Raw genomic sequence first — 16,288 nt, 5'->3', positions numbered from 1 at the left:
ATGGTTAGACTGGATGGTTAGACAGGATGGTTAGATGGTTAGACAGGATTGTTAGACAGGGTGATTAGACAGGATGGTTAGATGGTTAGATAGGATGGTTAGACGGGATGGTTAGACAGGATGATTAGACAGGATGGTTAGACGGGATGGTTAGACAGGATGGTTAGATGGTTAGACGGGATGTTAGACAGGATGGTTAGACATAATGGTTAGAAGGGATGGTTAGATGGTTAGACAGGATTGTTAGAAGGGAAGGTTAGACAGTTAGACAGGATGGTTAGACGGGATGGTTAGATGGTTAGACAGGATTGTTAGACGGGATGGTTAGATGGTTAGACAGGATGGTTAGATGGTTAGACAGGATGGTTAGATGGTTAGACAGGATGGTTAGACAGGATGGTTAGACAGGATGGTTAGACAGGATGGTTAGACAGGATGGTTAGACGGGATGGTTAGACAGGATGGTTAGATGGTTAGACGGGATGGTTAGACAGGATGGTTAGATGGTTAGACAGGATGGTTAGATGGTTAGATGGTTAGACAGGGTGGTTAGACAGGGAGGTTAGACAGGATGGTTACATGGTTAGACAGGATGGTTAGACAGGGTGGTTAGACAGGATGGTTAGACAAGATGGTTAGATGGTTAGACAGCATGGTTAGACAGGTTGTGTCAGCAGGATGGTTAGATGGTTAGACAGGATGGTTAGACAGGATGGTTAGACGGTTAGACAGGATGGTTAGACAGGATGGTTAGATGGTTAGACAGGATGGTTAGATGGTTAGACAGGATGGTTAGACAGGTTGTGTCAGCAGGATGGTTAGATGGTTAGACAGGATGGTTAGACAGGATGGTTAGATGGTTAGACAGGATGGTTAGATGGTTAGACAGGAAGGTTAGACAGGATGGTTAGATGGTTAGACAGGATGGTTAGATAGGGTGGTTAGATGGTTAGACAGGATGTGTCAGTAGGATGGTTAGATGGTTAGACAGGATGGTTAGATGGTTAGACAGGATAGTTAGACAGGTTGTGTCAGCAGGATGGTTAGATGGTTAGACATGATGGTTAGATGGTTAGACAGGATGTTAGACAGGATGGTTAGACAGGATGGTTAGATGGTTAGACAGGATGGTTAGACGGGATGGTTAGACAGGATGGTTAGACAGGATGGTTAGATGGTTAGACGGGATGGTTAGACAGGATGGTTAGACAGGATGGTTAGACAGGATGGTTAGATGTTTAGACGGGATGGTTAGACAGGATGGTTAGACAGGATGGTTAGACGGGATGGTTAGACAGGATGGTTAGACAGGATGGTTAGACAGGATGGTTAGATGGGATGGTTAGACAGGATGGTTAGATGGTTAGACGGGATGGTTAGACAGGATGGTTAGACAGGATGGTTAGACGGGATGGTTAGACGGGATGGTTAGATGGTTAGACAGGATGGTTAGATGGTTAGACAGGATGGTTAGATGGTTAGACGGGATGGTTAGATGGTTAGACGGGATGGTTAGATGGTTAGACGGGATGGTTAGATGGTTAGACAGGATGGTTAGACGGGATGGTTAGATGGTTAGACTGGATGGTTAGACAGGATGGTTAGATGGTTAGACAGGATTGTTAGACAGGGTGATTAGACAGGATGGTTAGATGTTTAGATAGGATGGTTAGACGGGATGGTTAGACAGGATGGTTAGACAGGATGGTTAGACGGGATGGTTAGATGGTTAGAAGGGATGGTTAGATGGTTAGACGGGATGTTAGACAGGATGGTTAGACAGGATGGTTAGAAAGGATGGTTAGATGGTTAGACAGGATTGTTAGAAGGGAAGGTTAGACAGTTAGACAGGATGGTTAGACGGGATGGTTAGATGGTTAGACAGGATTGTTAGACGGGATGGTTAGATGGTTAGACAGGATGGTTAGATGGTTAGACAGGATGGTTAGATGGTTAGACAGGATGGTTAGACAGGATGGTTAGATGGTTAGACAGGATGGTTAGACAGGATGGTTAGACAGGATGGTTAGACAGGATGGTTAGGCGGGATGTTAGACAGGATGGTTAGATGGTTAGACGGGATGGTTAGACAGGATGGTTAGATGGTTAGACAGGATGGTTAGATGGTTAGATGGTTAGATGGTTAGACAGGATGGTTAGACAAGATGGTTAGATGGTTAGACAGAATGGTTAGACAGGTTGTGTCAGCAGGATGGTTAGATGGTTAGACAGGATGGTTAGACAGGATGGTTAGATGGTTAGACAGGATGGTTAGATGGTAAGACAGGATGGTTAGACAGGTTGTGTCAGCAGGATGGTTAGATGGTTAGACAGGATGGTTAGACAGGATGGTTAGATGGTTAGACAGGATGGTTAGATGGTTAGACAGGAAGGTTAGACAGGATGGTTAGATGGTTAGACAGGATGGTTAGATAGGGTGGTTAGATGGTTAGACAGGATGTGTCAGCAGGATGGTTAGATGGTTAGACAGGATGGTTAGATGGTTAGACAGGATAGTTAGACAGGTTGTGTCAGCAGGATGGTTAGATGGTTAGACAGGATGGTTAGATGGTTAGACAGGATGTTAGACAGGATGGTTAGACAGGATGGTTAGATGGTTAGACAGGATGGTTAGACGGGATGGTTAGATGTTTAGACTGGATGGTTAGACAGGATGGTTAGATGGTTAGACAGGATGGTCAGACAGGGTGATTAGACAGGATGGTTAGATGGTTAGACAGGATGGTTAGCCGGGATGGTTAGACAGGATGGTTAGACGGGATGGTTAGATGGTTAGACGGGATGTTAGACAGGATGGTTAGATGGTTAGACAGGATGGTTAGATGGTTAGACAGGATGGTTAGATGGTTAGACGGGATGGTTAGATGGTTAGACGGGATGGTTAGATGGTTAGACAGGATGGTTAGACGGGATGGTTAGATGGTTAGACTGGATGGTTAGACAGGATGGTTAGATGGTTAGACAGGATGGTTAGACAGGGTGATTAGACAGGATGGTTAGATGGTTAGACAGGATGGTTACACGGGATGGTTAGACAGGATGGTTAGACAGGATGGTTAGACGGGATGGTTAGATGGTTAGACGGGATGGTTAGATGGTTAGACGGGATGTTAGACAGGATGGTTAGACAGGATGGTTAGAAGGGATGGTTAGATGGTTAGACATGATTGTTAGAAGGGATGGTTAGACAGTTAGACAGGATGGTTAGATGGTTAGACAGGATGGTTAGATAGGGTGGTTAGATGGTTAGACAGGATGTGTCAGCAGGATGGTTAGATGGTTAGACAGGATGGTTAGATGGTTAGACAGGATGTTAGACAGGATGGTTAGACAGGATGGTTAGATGGTTAGACAGGATGGTTAGACGGGATGGTTAGATGGTTAGACTGGATGGTTAGACAGGATGGTTAGATGGTTAGACAGGATGGTTAGACAGGGTGATTAGACAGGATGGTTAGATGGTTAGACAGGATGGTTAGACGGGATGGTTAGACAGGATGGTTAGACGGGATGGTTAGACAGGATGGTTAGACAGGATGGTTAGACGGGATGGTTAGATGGTTAGACGGGATGTTAGACAGGATGGTTAGATGGTTAGACAGGATGGTTAGATGGTTAGACGGGATGGTTAGATGGTTTGACGGGATGGTTAGATGGTTAGACGGGATGGTTAGATGGTTAGACAGGATGGTTAGATGGGATGGTTAGATGGTTAGACTGGATGGTTAGACAGGATGGTTAGATGGTTAGACAGGATGGTTAGACAGGGTGATTAGACAGGATGGTTAGATGATTAGACAGGATGGTTAGACGGGATGGTTAGACAGGATGGTTAGACAGGATGGTTAGACGGGATGGTTAGATGGTTAGACGGGATGGTTAGATGGTTAGACGGGATGTTAGATAGGATGGTTAGAAGGGATGGTTAGATGGTTAGACAGGATTGTTAGAAGGGATGGTTAGAAAGTTAGACAGGATGGTTAGACGGGATGGTTAGATGGTTAGACAGGATGGTTAGACGGGATGGTTAGATGGTTAGACGGGATGGTTAGATGGTTAGACAGGATGGTTAGATGGTTAGACAGGATGGTTAGATAGGATGGTTAGATGGTTAGACGGGATGGTTAGATGGTTAGACAGGGTGATTAGACAGGATGGTTAGATGGTTAGACAGGATGGTTAGACAGGATGTTAGACAGGATGGTTAGACGGGATGGTTAGATGGTTAGACGGGGTGGTTAGACGGGATGGTTAGATGGTTAGACAGGATGGTTAGATGGTTAGATGGTTAGATGGTTAGACAGGGTGGTTAGACAGGATGGTTAGATGGTTAGACAGGATGGTTAGACAGGGTGGTTAGACAGGATGGTTAGACAGGATGGTTAGACAGGGTGGTTAGACAGGAAGGTTAGACAGGATGGTCAGACAAGATGGTAAGATGGTTAGACAGGATGGTTAGACAGGTTGTGTCAGCAGGATGGTTAGATGGTTAGACAGGATGGTTAGACAGGATGGTTAGATGGTTAGACAGGATGGTTAGACAGGATGGTTAGATGGTTAGACAGGATGGTTAGATAGTTAGACAGGATGGTTAGACAGGTTGTGTCAGCAGGATGGTTAGATGGTTAGACAGGATGGTTAGACAGGATGGTTAGATGGTTAGACAGGATGGTTAGATGGTTAGACAGGATGGTTAGATAGGGTGGTTAGATGGTTAGACAGGATGTGTCAGCAGGATGGTTAGATGGTTAGACAGGATGGTTAGATGGTTAGACAGATTGTGTCAGCAGGATGGTTAGATGGTTAGACAGGATGGTTAGATGGTTAGACAGGATGGTTAGATGGTTAGACAGGATGGTTAGACAGGATGGTTAGATGGTTAGACAGGATGTTTAGATGGGATTGTTAGATGGTTAGACTGGATGGTTAGACAGGATGGTTAGATGGTTAGACAGGATGGTTAGACAGGGTGATTAGACAGGATGGTTAGATGGTTAGACAGGATGGTTAGACAGGATGGTTAGACGGGATGGTTAGATGGTGAGACGGGATGGTTAGATGGTTAGACGGGATGTTAGACAGGATGGTTAGACAGGATGGTTAGACGGGATGGTTAGATGGTTAGACAGGATGGTTAGACGGGATGGTTAGATGGTTAGACAGGATGGTTAGATGGTTAGACAGGGTGATTAGACAGGATGGTTAGATGGTTAGACAGGATGGTTAGACAGGATGGTTAGACAGGATGGTTAGACGGGATGGTTAGACAGGATGGTTAGATGGTTAGACGGGATGGTTAGACAGGATGGTTAGATGGTTAGACAGGATGGTTAGATGGTTAGATGGTTAGATGGTTAGACAGGGTGGTTAGACAGGATGGTTAGATGGTTAGACAGGATTGTTAGACAGGGAGGTTAGACAGGATGGTTACATGGTTAGACAGGATGGTTAGACAGGGTGGTTAGACAGGATGGTTAGACAGGATGGTTAGATGGTTAGACAGGATGGTTAGACAGGTTGTGTCAGCAGGATGGTTAGATGGTTAGACAGGATGGTTAGACAGGATGGTTAGATGGTTAGACAGGAAGGTTAGACAGGATGGTTAGATGGTTAGACAGGATGGTTAGACAGGATGTGTCAGCAGGATGGTTAGATGGTTAGACAGGATGGTTAGATGGTTAGACAGGATGGTTAGACAGGATGGTTAGACAGGATGGTTAGACAGGATGGTTAGATGGTTAGATGGTTAGACAGGATGGTTAGACAGGATGTGTCAGCAGGATAGTTAGACAGGATGTTAGACAGGATGGTTAGACAGGATGGTTAGACAGGATGGTTAGATGGTTAGACAGGATGGTTAGACAGGATGGTTAGATGGTTAGACAGGATGGTTAGATGGTTAGACAGGATGGTTAGACAGGATGGTTAGACAGGATGGTTAGACGGGATGGTTAGACAGGATGGTTAGATGATTAGACAGAATGGTTAGACAGGATGGTTAGATGGTTAGACAGGATGGTTAGACAGGATGGTTAGATGGTTAGACAGGATGGTTAGACAGGGTGGTTAGATGGTTAGACAGGATGGTTAGATGGTTAGACAGAGTGGTTAGATGGTTAGACAGGATGGTTAGATGGTTAGACAGGATGGTTAGATGGTTAGACAGGATGGTTAGATGGTTACACAGGATGGTTAGACAGGATGTAGACATGATGGTTAGACAGGGTGGTTAGATAGGGTGGTTAGACAGGGTGGTTAGACAGGATGGTTAGACAGGTTGTGTCAGCAGGATGGTTAGATGGTTAGACAGGGTGGTTAGACAGGGTGGTTAGACAGGGTGGTTAGACAGGATGGTTAGACAGGATGGTTAGATGGTTAGACAGGGTGGTTAGACAGGATGGTTAGACATGGTGGTTAGACAGGATGGTTAGACAGGATGGTTTGACAGGATGGTTAGATGGTTAGACAGGATGGTTAGATGGTTAGACAGGATGGTTAGATGGTTAGACAGGGTGGTTAGACAGAATGGTTAGACGGGATGGTTAGACAGGGTGGTTAGACTGGATGGTTAGATGGTTAGACGGGATGGTTAGACAGGGTGGTTAGACAGGCTGGTTTGACGGGATGTTTAGACAGGGTGGTTAGACAGGGTGGTTAGATGGTTAGACAGGATGGTTAGACGGGATGGTTAGACAGGATGGTTAGATGGTTAGACAGGAAGGTTAGACAGGATGGTTAGATGGTTAGACAGGATGGTTAGACAGGATGTGTCAGCAGGATGGTTAGATGGTTAGACAGGATGGTTAGATGGTTAGACAGGATGGTTAGACAGGATGGTTAGACAGGATGGTTAGACAGGATGGTTAGATGGTTAGATGGTTAGACAGGATGGTTAGACAGGATGTGTCAGCAGGATAGTTAGACAGGATGTTAGACAGGATGGTTAGACAGGATGGTTAGACAGGATGGTTAGATGGTTAGACAGGATGGTTAGACAGGATGGTTAGATGGTTAGACAGGATGGTTAGATGGTTAGACAGGATGGTTAGACAGGATGGTTAGACAGGATGGTTAGACGGGATGGTTAGACAGGATGGTTAGATGATTAGACAGAATGGTTAGACAGGATGGTTAGATGGTTAGACAGGATGGTTAGACAGGATGGTTAGATGGTTAGACAGGATGGTTAGACAGGGTGGTTAGATGGTTAGACAGGATGGTTAGATGGTTAGACAGAGTGGTTAGATGGTTAGACAGGATGGTTAGATGGTTAGACAGGATGGTTAGATGGTTAGACAGGATGGTTAGATGGTTACACAGGATGGTTAGACAGGATGTAGACATGATGGTTAGACAGGGTGGTTAGATAGGGTGGTTAGACAGGGTGGTTAGACAGGATGGTTAGACAGGTTGTGTCAGCAGGATGGTTAGATGGTTAGACAGGGTGGTTAGACAGGGTGGTTAGACAGGGTGGTTAGACAGGATGGTTAGACAGGATGGTTAGATGGTTAGACAGGGTGGTTAGACAGGATGGTTAGACATGGTGGTTAGACAGGATGGTTAGACAGGATGGTTTGACAGGATGGTTAGATGGTTAGACAGGATGGTTAGATGGTTAGACAGGATGGTTAGATGGTTAGACAGGGTGGTTAGACAGAATGGTTAGACGGGATGGTTAGACAGGGTGGTTAGACTGGATGGTTAGATGGTTAGACGGGATGGTTAGACAGGGTGGTTAGACAGGCTGGTTTGACGGGATGTTTAGACAGGGTGGTTAGACAGGGTGGTTAGATGGTTAGACAGGATGGTTAGACGGGATGGTTAGACAGGATGGTTAGATGGTTAGACAGGATGGTTAGACGGGATGGTTAGACAGGATGGTTAGATGGTTATACAGGGTGGTTAGACAGGATGGTTAGATGGTTAGACAGGATGGTTAGATGGTTAGACGGGATGGTTAGACAGGATGGTTAGACAGGATTGTTAGATGGTTAGACAGGGTGGTTAGACAGCATGGTTTGACAGGATGGTTAGATGGTTAGACAGGATGGTTAGATGGTTAGACAGGATGGTTAGACAGGGTGGTTAGACAGGATGGTTAGAGAGAAGATTTTCCTCCAGCATGGAAAACCCTGTGGTGTGGAATGACAATCCCCTCCTCCTTCTCCTCCCTCCCTCCTTTCCTCCTCCTTTCTCCTCCCTCCTTGCCCGCTCTCCCTCCTCCCTCCTCCCTCCTTTCCCCTCTCTGTCCTCCTCCCATCTTCTGCTTTCCCCTCTCCCCCTCCTTTCCCCTCTCTCTCTCTCCTTCCTCCCTACCTCCTTTCCCCTCTCTCTCTCTCCTTCCTCCCTACCTCCTTTCCCCTCTATCTCTCTCCTTCCTCCCTACCTCCTTTCCCCTCTCTCTCTCTCCTTCCTCCCTACCTCCTTTCCCCTCTCTCTCTCTCCTTCCTCCCTACCTCCTTTCCCCTCTCTCTCTCCTTCCTCCCGACCTCCTTTCCCCTCTCCCTCCTCCCTCCTTTCCCCTCTCCTTCCTCCCTCCTTTCCCCTCTCTCTCTCTCCTTCCTCCCTACCTCCTTTCCCCTCTCTCTCTCTCCTTCCTCCCTACCTCCTTTCCCCTCTCTCTCTCTCCTTCCTCCCTACCTCCTTTCCCCTCTCTCTCTCTCCTTCCTCCCTACCTCCTTTCCCCTCTCTCTCTCTCCTTCCTCCCTACCTCCTTTCCTATATACCTTTTTCTCTTGCCCTGACACATCACCTGTCACCATCCATCTCCCTCTCTCTTTCCGTCTCTCCCTCCTACGGAGAACCCTCTCTCTTTCCGTCTCTCCCTCCTACGGAGAACCCTCTCTCTTTCCGTCTCTCCCTCCTACGGAGAACCCTCTCTCTTTCCGTCTCTCCCTCCTACGGAGAACCCTCTCTCTTTCCGTCTCTCCCTCCTACGGAGAACCCTCTCTCTTTCCGTCTCTCCCTCCTACGGAGAACCCTCTCTCTTTCCGTCTCTCCCTCCTACGGAGAACCCTCTCTCTTTCCGTCTCTCCCTCCTACGGAGAACCCTCTCTCTTTCCGTCTCTCCCTCCTACGGAGAACCCTCTCTCCGTGCTTCACACTTCACAGGTTTCCTCTCTTCCGTGCGCTTCAGCTCTCTCGTGGGGGGTTGCCGTGGTTACAGATACGACGGATGTTTGACAGGACCCTGGGCTCCAGTAGCCCCGCCCCCCCTTCCCTCCCTGTGAACACTCTCACACAGCTAGCCGGACGCTGCCGCTAACAAATACCACGTCACACTCTCACACACACACACACACACACACACACACACACACACACACACACACACACACACACACACACACACACACACACACACACACACACACACACACACACACACACACACTGTCTTTACCAGCCTTACCAGCTCAAAAGCTAAGCCAAAGCATGTCTCTGCACTCTCTGGAGAGACAGACAGAGCCAAGGGCCACAGTAACAATTGTTTAACACAAATCTGAATTAATACGATTGAATCTAATTCAATTTAATCAACTTCACCGTTGCTTCGACTTGCATCATCCAGCCTATGCTCTTCCCCGAAGAATTACAGTCGTAAAGTCATAAAACCATGAAACATTTTGTAGTGTTTCTGGAAGGTGTTTTTTCCTATGGAGCTCTGTTCTATTGTAGCTGTCTGCTTTCAACACTCTGCATGTTCCCATAAGCTGAAGGTAACATCAAAACAACACACAATATTTCTCTGTCTGCATTTGTATTGTTATAGTAATGGTGGGGGCGACATTTGTGTTACTTTATTTAAAAAGAAAATGTTTTACAAACAATTTGAATTATGCGTTACAGTTACCATTCCTGTTTCAAACCGTTCTCTCTCTGCTCCTCTCTCTGCTCCTTCTCTCACTGCTCCTTCTCTCACTGCTACTTCTCTCTCTGCTTCTTCTCTCTCTGCTCCTTCTCTCACTGCTCCTTCTCTCACTGCTCCTTCTCTCACTGCTACTTTTCTCTCTCTGCTTCTTCTCTCACTGCTCCTTCTCTCACTGCTACTTCTCTCTCTGCTTCTTCTCTCTCTGCTCCTTCTCTCTCTGCTCCTTCTCTCAATGCTCCTTCTCTCTCTGCTCCTTCTCTCACTGCTCCTTCTCTCACTGCTCCTTCTCTCTCTGCTCCTTCTCTCTCTGCTCCTTCTCTCTCTGCTCCTTCTCTCTCTGCTCCTTCTCTCACTGCTCCTTCTCTCTCTGCTCCTTCTCTCTCTGCTCCTTCTCTCTCTGCTCCTTCTCTCTCAGCTCCTCCTCTCTCTCTTCCTTCTCTCTCTGCTCCTTCTCTTAGCTCCTTCTCTCAGCTCCTTCTCTCTCAGCTCCTTCTCTCTCTGCTCCTTCTCTCTATTTCTGTTGGTCTGTCTGTGGGTCGGTCTGTAATCCTAACCTGTGTCTCTCTCCTTCTCACTCTCCCACAGCGGATGATGGTTGTGGGGGTACGTTGCGAGGCCAGAGCGGTGTGATCACCAGCCCCAACTACCCAGGGGAGTACAGCAACAATGCAGACTGTACCTGGACCGTCCTGGCTGAGCCTGGAGACACCATCGCCCTGGTCTTCTCTGACTTTACCCTGGAGGACGACTATGACCTGCTGGAGGTCAGCGGCACAGACGGCTCCTCTCAGTGGTGAGTACCCAGCCGGGGTGCTTCGATGCTGGGGAGGGATTGGGATGGGGTGGGGTATGGTGGTTTATGGTCGGTAAACTGATGGAGGTCAGGTTGTCTCAGTGGTGAGTACCCAGCCGGGGTGCTTCGATGCTGGGGAGGGATTGGGATGGGGTGGGGTATGGTGGTTTATGGTCGGTAAACTGATGGAGGTCAGGTTGTCTCAGTGGTGAGTACCCAGCCGGGGTGCTTCGATGCTGGGGAGGGATTGGGATGGGGTGGGGTATGGTGGTTTATGGTCGGTAAACTGATGGAGATCAGGTTGTCTCAGTGGTGAGTACCCAGCCGAGGTGCTTCGATGTGGGGGAGGGATTGGGATGGGGTGGGGTATGGTGGTTTATGGTCGGTAAACTGATGGAGGTCAGGTTGTCTCAGTGGTGAGTACCCAGCCAGAGGGGAATGTTTTCTGGGGATGCAGAGGGTTAGAGGGTGGGGTTTGGTGCTGTTTTCTGGGGAGCAGATGGTTAGAGGGTGGGGCTTGGTGCTGTTTTCTAGGAGCAGATGGTTAGAGGGTGGGGCTTGGTGCTGTTTTCTGGGGAGCAGATGGTTAGAGGGTGGAGCTTGGTGCTGTTTTCTGGGGAGCAGAGGGTTAGAGGGTGGGGCTTGGTGCTGTTTTCTGGGGAGCAGATGGTTAGAGGGTGGGGCTTGGTGCTGTTTTCTGGGGAGCAGATGGTTAGAGGGTGGGGCTTGGTGCTGTTTTCTAGGGAGCAGATCGTTAGAGGGCTTGGTTCTGTTTTCTGGGGAGCAGATGGTTAGAGGTTGGGGCTTGGTGCTGTTTTCTGGGGAGCAGAGGGTTAGAGGGTGGGGCTTGGTGCTGTTTTCTGGGGAGCAGATGGTTAGAGGGTAGAGCTTGGTGCTGTTTTATGGGGAGCAGATGGTTAGAGGGTGGGGCTTGGTGCTGTTTTCTGGGGAGCAGATGGTTAGAGGGTGGGCTTGGTGCTGTTTTCTGGGGAGCAGATGGTTAGAGGGTGGGGCTTGGTGCTGTTTTCTGGGGAGCAGATGGTTAGAGGGTGGGGCTTGGTGCTGGTTAAAACATTTACGATGACCTTTGACCTTTCAGGAAATTGGCATGTCCTGTCTCAGTCTTTATTTGGTTTTTATTTTTTTATTATCTTGAATAAGATGTGATGAGCGATTACTAGTGAGCTTACTGCTCTATCATAACTATAATGCTGCGTGTATCTGATTGCTAAAGTCGTGTGTTCATGTGTTCTTCTCTTCAGTGCATTTTTTGGTTCTCTTCTGAAAGGTGATGCTCTTGTCTCACGGGCTCATGGGACGTCTCATTGTCCAACATGTTGATTTGCTGTTGGAGTAGGAATGGACGGATCTGGTTGGCTACTGAGCTGTGGCTGTGTGTTGGGGAGTAGCAGTGTGATGAAGCTCTGTTCTGGATGTAATTAACTAACGTGATTCCAGATGATGGAGACGACAGACCCGGGCTACTTTACCCAACTTTGCAGTTTTTTTGTCGTTGTTTAATAATAATTCCCACAGTCGTGTCAAGTTGTCTCACCTTCCTAATAAGGAGTTGCACCCACTTTTGGAATTGACTCTATAAGGCTGGATGACCTTTGGGTGGTGGACCATTCTTGATACACACGGGGAAAATGTTGAATTTTAAAAACCCAGCAGCGTTGCAGTTCTTGACACAAACCGGTGCACCTGCCACCTACTACCGTAACCCTGTTCAAAGGCACTTAAATATTTTGTCTTGTCCATTCACCGTCTGAATAACACACAGACACAATCCATGTCTCAATTGTCTCAAGGCTTAAAAATCCTTCTTTAACCCGTCTCCTCCCCTTCATCTACACTGATTGAAGTGGATTTAACAAGTGACATCAATAAGGGATCATATCTTTCACCTGGATTCACCTGGTCAGTCTGTCATGCAAAGAGCAGGTGTTTTTCATGTTTATTTAACTTGCACTAAATCATGACATGAGGTCTCTGCACCTACAGTATGTGAAAAGGCAGAGCCATTCCGAAAGCAGTAACTTGGAACAGGGAATGAATTGGACTGGATCTGAACAGACACTTAACTAAGAACTGAGTCACACATCAAAGCGATGCTCTCATTCTGTCACTCTCACATGGCCATTGATAGAGAATAGCTGTTTCCCAAACTCCCTGAAAAAAAAAACGAATACACTGCATATGTGATGTCATCAGACCTTGGTCCTCTTTTATGCTGGATTGTGATTGGCTCTAAGTTGCCAGCTCTGTTCCCTGAGCTCTCTTCTCAATGAGTCTGCTTCTGTGGTGATTGTTGCCGGGGACCGCCCCTGTGGCGGTGCGTTACACTCTTAGGAGAGAGAGAGAGAGAGAGAGAGAGAGAGAGAGAGAGAGAGAGAGAGAGAGAGAGAGAGAGAGAGAATATGGAAGAGAGGGAAGAGAGACAGAGAGAGAGAGACATAGAGAGAGAGACATAGAGAGAGAGAGAATATGGAAGAGAGGGAAGAGAGAGAGAGAATATGGAGGAGAGAGAGGGAGAATGATACATGAGGGAGGAGTGACATTTGTTGGCACGCAATGCGGAACGTATCACACTTGATGATGCACTTTGCCAGCGACAGGCGAGACAGGTAGCACTGGGGACAGGGTTGTCACTAGTTACCACAGCCACAAAGTCCAAATTATGATGAAACCCCACCTATTTCCACATTTTCTCTTCTTAAAATCATATTTTAAGCCCATCCCTAACCTTAATCTTTATTTTACCCATACTGCTAAACATGTGCCTTAAATTAAATTAAAACTAACAAACCAAAAAAAAGGACTGTCCCTGTTGGCCAGAGTAGAGACAGTAAGGGGGAGGTAGAGGACTGTCCATGTTGGCCAGAGTAGAGACAGTAAGGGGGAGGTAGAGGACTGTCCCTGTTGGCCAGAGTACAGACAGTAAGTGGGAGGTAGAGGACTGTCCCTGTTGGCCAGAGTAGAGACAGTAAGGGGGAGGTAGAGGACTGTCCCTGTTGGCCAGAGTAGAGACAGTAAGGGGGAGGTAGAGGACTGTCCCTGTTGGCGAGAGTACAGACAGTAAGTGGGAGGTAGAGGACTGTCCATGTTGGCCAGAGTAGAGACAGTAAGTGGGAGGTAGAGGACTGTCCATGTTGGCCAGAGTAGAGACAGTAAGGGGGAGGTAGAGGACTGTCCATGTTGGCCAGAGTAGAGACAGTAAGGGGGAGGTAGAGGACTGTCCATGTTGGCCAGAGTAGAGACAGTAAGGGGAGGTAGAGGACTGTCCCTGTTGGCCAGAGTAGAGAGATAGTAAGGGGAGGTAGAGGACTGTCCATGTTGGCCAGAGTAGAGACAGTAAGGGGGAGGTAGAGGACTGTCCCTGTTGGCCAGAGTAGAGACAGTAAGGGGGAGGTAGAGGACTGTCCCTGTTGGCCAGAGTAGAGACAGTAAGTGGGAGGTAGAGGACTGTCCCTGTTGGCCAGAGTAGAGACAGTAAGGGGGAGGTAGAGGACTGTCCCTGTTGGCCAGAGTACAGACAGTAAGTGGGAGGTAGAGGACTGTCCCTGTTGGCCAGAGTAGAGACAGTAAGGGGGAGGTAGAGGACTGTCCCTGTTGGCCAGAGTAGAGACAGTAAGGGGGAGGTAGAGGACTGTCCCTGTTGGTGAGAGTACAGACAGTAAGTGGGAGGTAGAGGACTGTCCATGTTGGCCAGAGTAGAGACAGTAAGGGGGAGGTAGAGGACTGTCCATGTTGGCCAGAGTAGAGACAGTAAGGGGGAGGTAGAGGACTGTCTATGTTGGCCAGAGTAGAGACAGTAAGGGGGAGGTAGAGGACTGTCCCTGTTGGCCAGAGTAGAGACAGTAAGGGGGAGGTAGAGGACTGTTCATGTTGGCCAGAGTAGAGACAGTAAGGGGAGGTAGAGGACTGTCCCTGTTGGCCAGAGTAGAGACAGTAAGGGGGAGGTAGAGGACTGTCCCTGTTGGCCAGAGTAGAGACAGTAAGGGGGAGGTAGAGGACTGTCCATGTTGGCCAGAGTAGAGACAGTAAGGGGGAGGTAGAGGACTGTCCCTGTTGGCCAGAGTAGAGACAGTAAGGGGGAGGTAGAGGACTGTCCATGTTGGCCAGAGTAGAGACAGTAAGGGGGAGGTAGAGGACTGTCCATGTTGGCCAGAGTAGAGACAGTAAGGGGGAGGTAGAGGACTGTCCCTGGTGGCCAGAGTAGAGACAGTAAGGGGGAGGTAGAGGACTGTCCCTGTTGGCCAGAGTAGAGACAGTAAGGGGGAGGTAGAGGACTGTCCATGTTGGCCAGAGTAGAGACAGTAAGGGGGAGGTAGAGGACTGTCCCTGCTGGCCAGAGTAGAGACAGTAAGGGGGAGGTAGAGGACTGTCCCTGTTGGCCAGAGTAGAGACAGTAAGGGGGAGGTAGAGGATTGTCCATGTTGGCCAGAGTAGAGACAGTAAGGGGGAGGTAGAGGACTGTCCATGTCTAAATAGTGATGGGAACTGTTATTCCAAAATCAGAACGGAGGACATCAGAAGAAAGGCTCTGGCTGCGAAACGAGAAACTAATTACAGCCTATCTGGTGAATACAACACAGAGACAGGAACAAACACCCACAAAATACAAAGCAAACTCAGGCTACCTAAATACGGTTCCCAATCCGAGACAACGAGAATCACCTGACTCCAATTGAGAACCGCCTCAGGCAGCCAAGCCTAACTAGACACACCCCTAATCATACACAATCCCAATGCTAATAAAACCCCAATACGAAACACAACATATAAACCCATGTCACACCCTGGCCTACCCAAACATATAACAAAAACACAAAATACAATGACCAAGGCGTCACAGAACATCCCCTCTAAGGTGCGGACACCCGGACGCACCTCAAGAGCATAGGGAGGGTCCGGGTGGGCGTCTATCCATGGTGGCGGTTCTGGCTCGGGACGTGGACCCCACTCCATAAATGTCCTATTTCCTCCCCTTCGCGTCCTGGGATAATCCACCTTCTCCGCCGACCATGGCCTAATAGTCCTCACCCAGATCCCCATATAACTGAGGAGCAGCTCGTGACAGAGGGGCAGCTCGGGACAGTGGGGCATCTCAGGACAGAGGGGCATCTCAGGACAGAGGGGCAGCTCGGGTCAGAGGGGCAGCTCGGGACAGAGGGGCAGCTCGGGACAGAGGGGCAGCTCGGGACAGAAGCAGCCCGGGACTGAGGGGAAGCACGGTACTGAGGGGAAGCCCGGTATTGAGGGGAAGCCCAGTATTGAGGGGAAGCCCAGTACTGAGAGGAAGCCCAGTACTGAGAGGAAGCCCAGTACTGAGAGGAAGCCCAGTACTGAAAGGAAGCTCAGGCAGGTAGTAGGCTCCGGTAAATCCTGGCTGGCTGGCGGAACTGGAAGAGTCAGGTTGTCTGGCAGATCTAGAAGTGACTGGTTGTCTGGCGGCGCTGGGCTGACTGGCGGCGCTGGGCAGACTGGCGGCGCTGGGCAGACTGGCGGCGCTGGGAAGACTGGCGGCGCTGGGCAGACTGGCGGCGCTGGGCAGACTGGGAGCACTGGCGGAGCTGGGCAGACTGGCGGCACTGGCGGCG

The 16,288-nt window shown here is 48.7% G+C and overlaps 1 protein-coding gene across 1 annotated transcript in view; it reads left to right on the top strand.

Moving 5' to 3' along the window:
• LOC124042645 (CUB and sushi domain-containing protein 1-like) overlaps positions 1 to 16,288 on the top strand; it is an 842,040-nt gene that overhangs the window by 240,765 nt on the left and 584,987 nt on the right. The window contains 1 exon segment of the mRNA XM_046360721.1: positions 10,478 to 10,685. Within this exon segment, the coding sequence (XP_046216677.1) occupies positions 10,478 to 10,685 (208 nt within the window).

The sequence above is a fragment of the Oncorhynchus gorbuscha genome, linkage group LG09 (assembly GCF_021184085.1).
Source record: "Oncorhynchus gorbuscha isolate QuinsamMale2020 ecotype Even-year linkage group LG09, OgorEven_v1.0, whole genome shotgun sequence".
NCBI lineage: Eukaryota > Metazoa > Chordata > Actinopteri > Salmoniformes > Salmonidae > Oncorhynchus > Oncorhynchus gorbuscha.
Note: the sequence above shows the minus strand (reverse complement) of the source record. Positions and strands in the feature narration are given on the sequence as shown.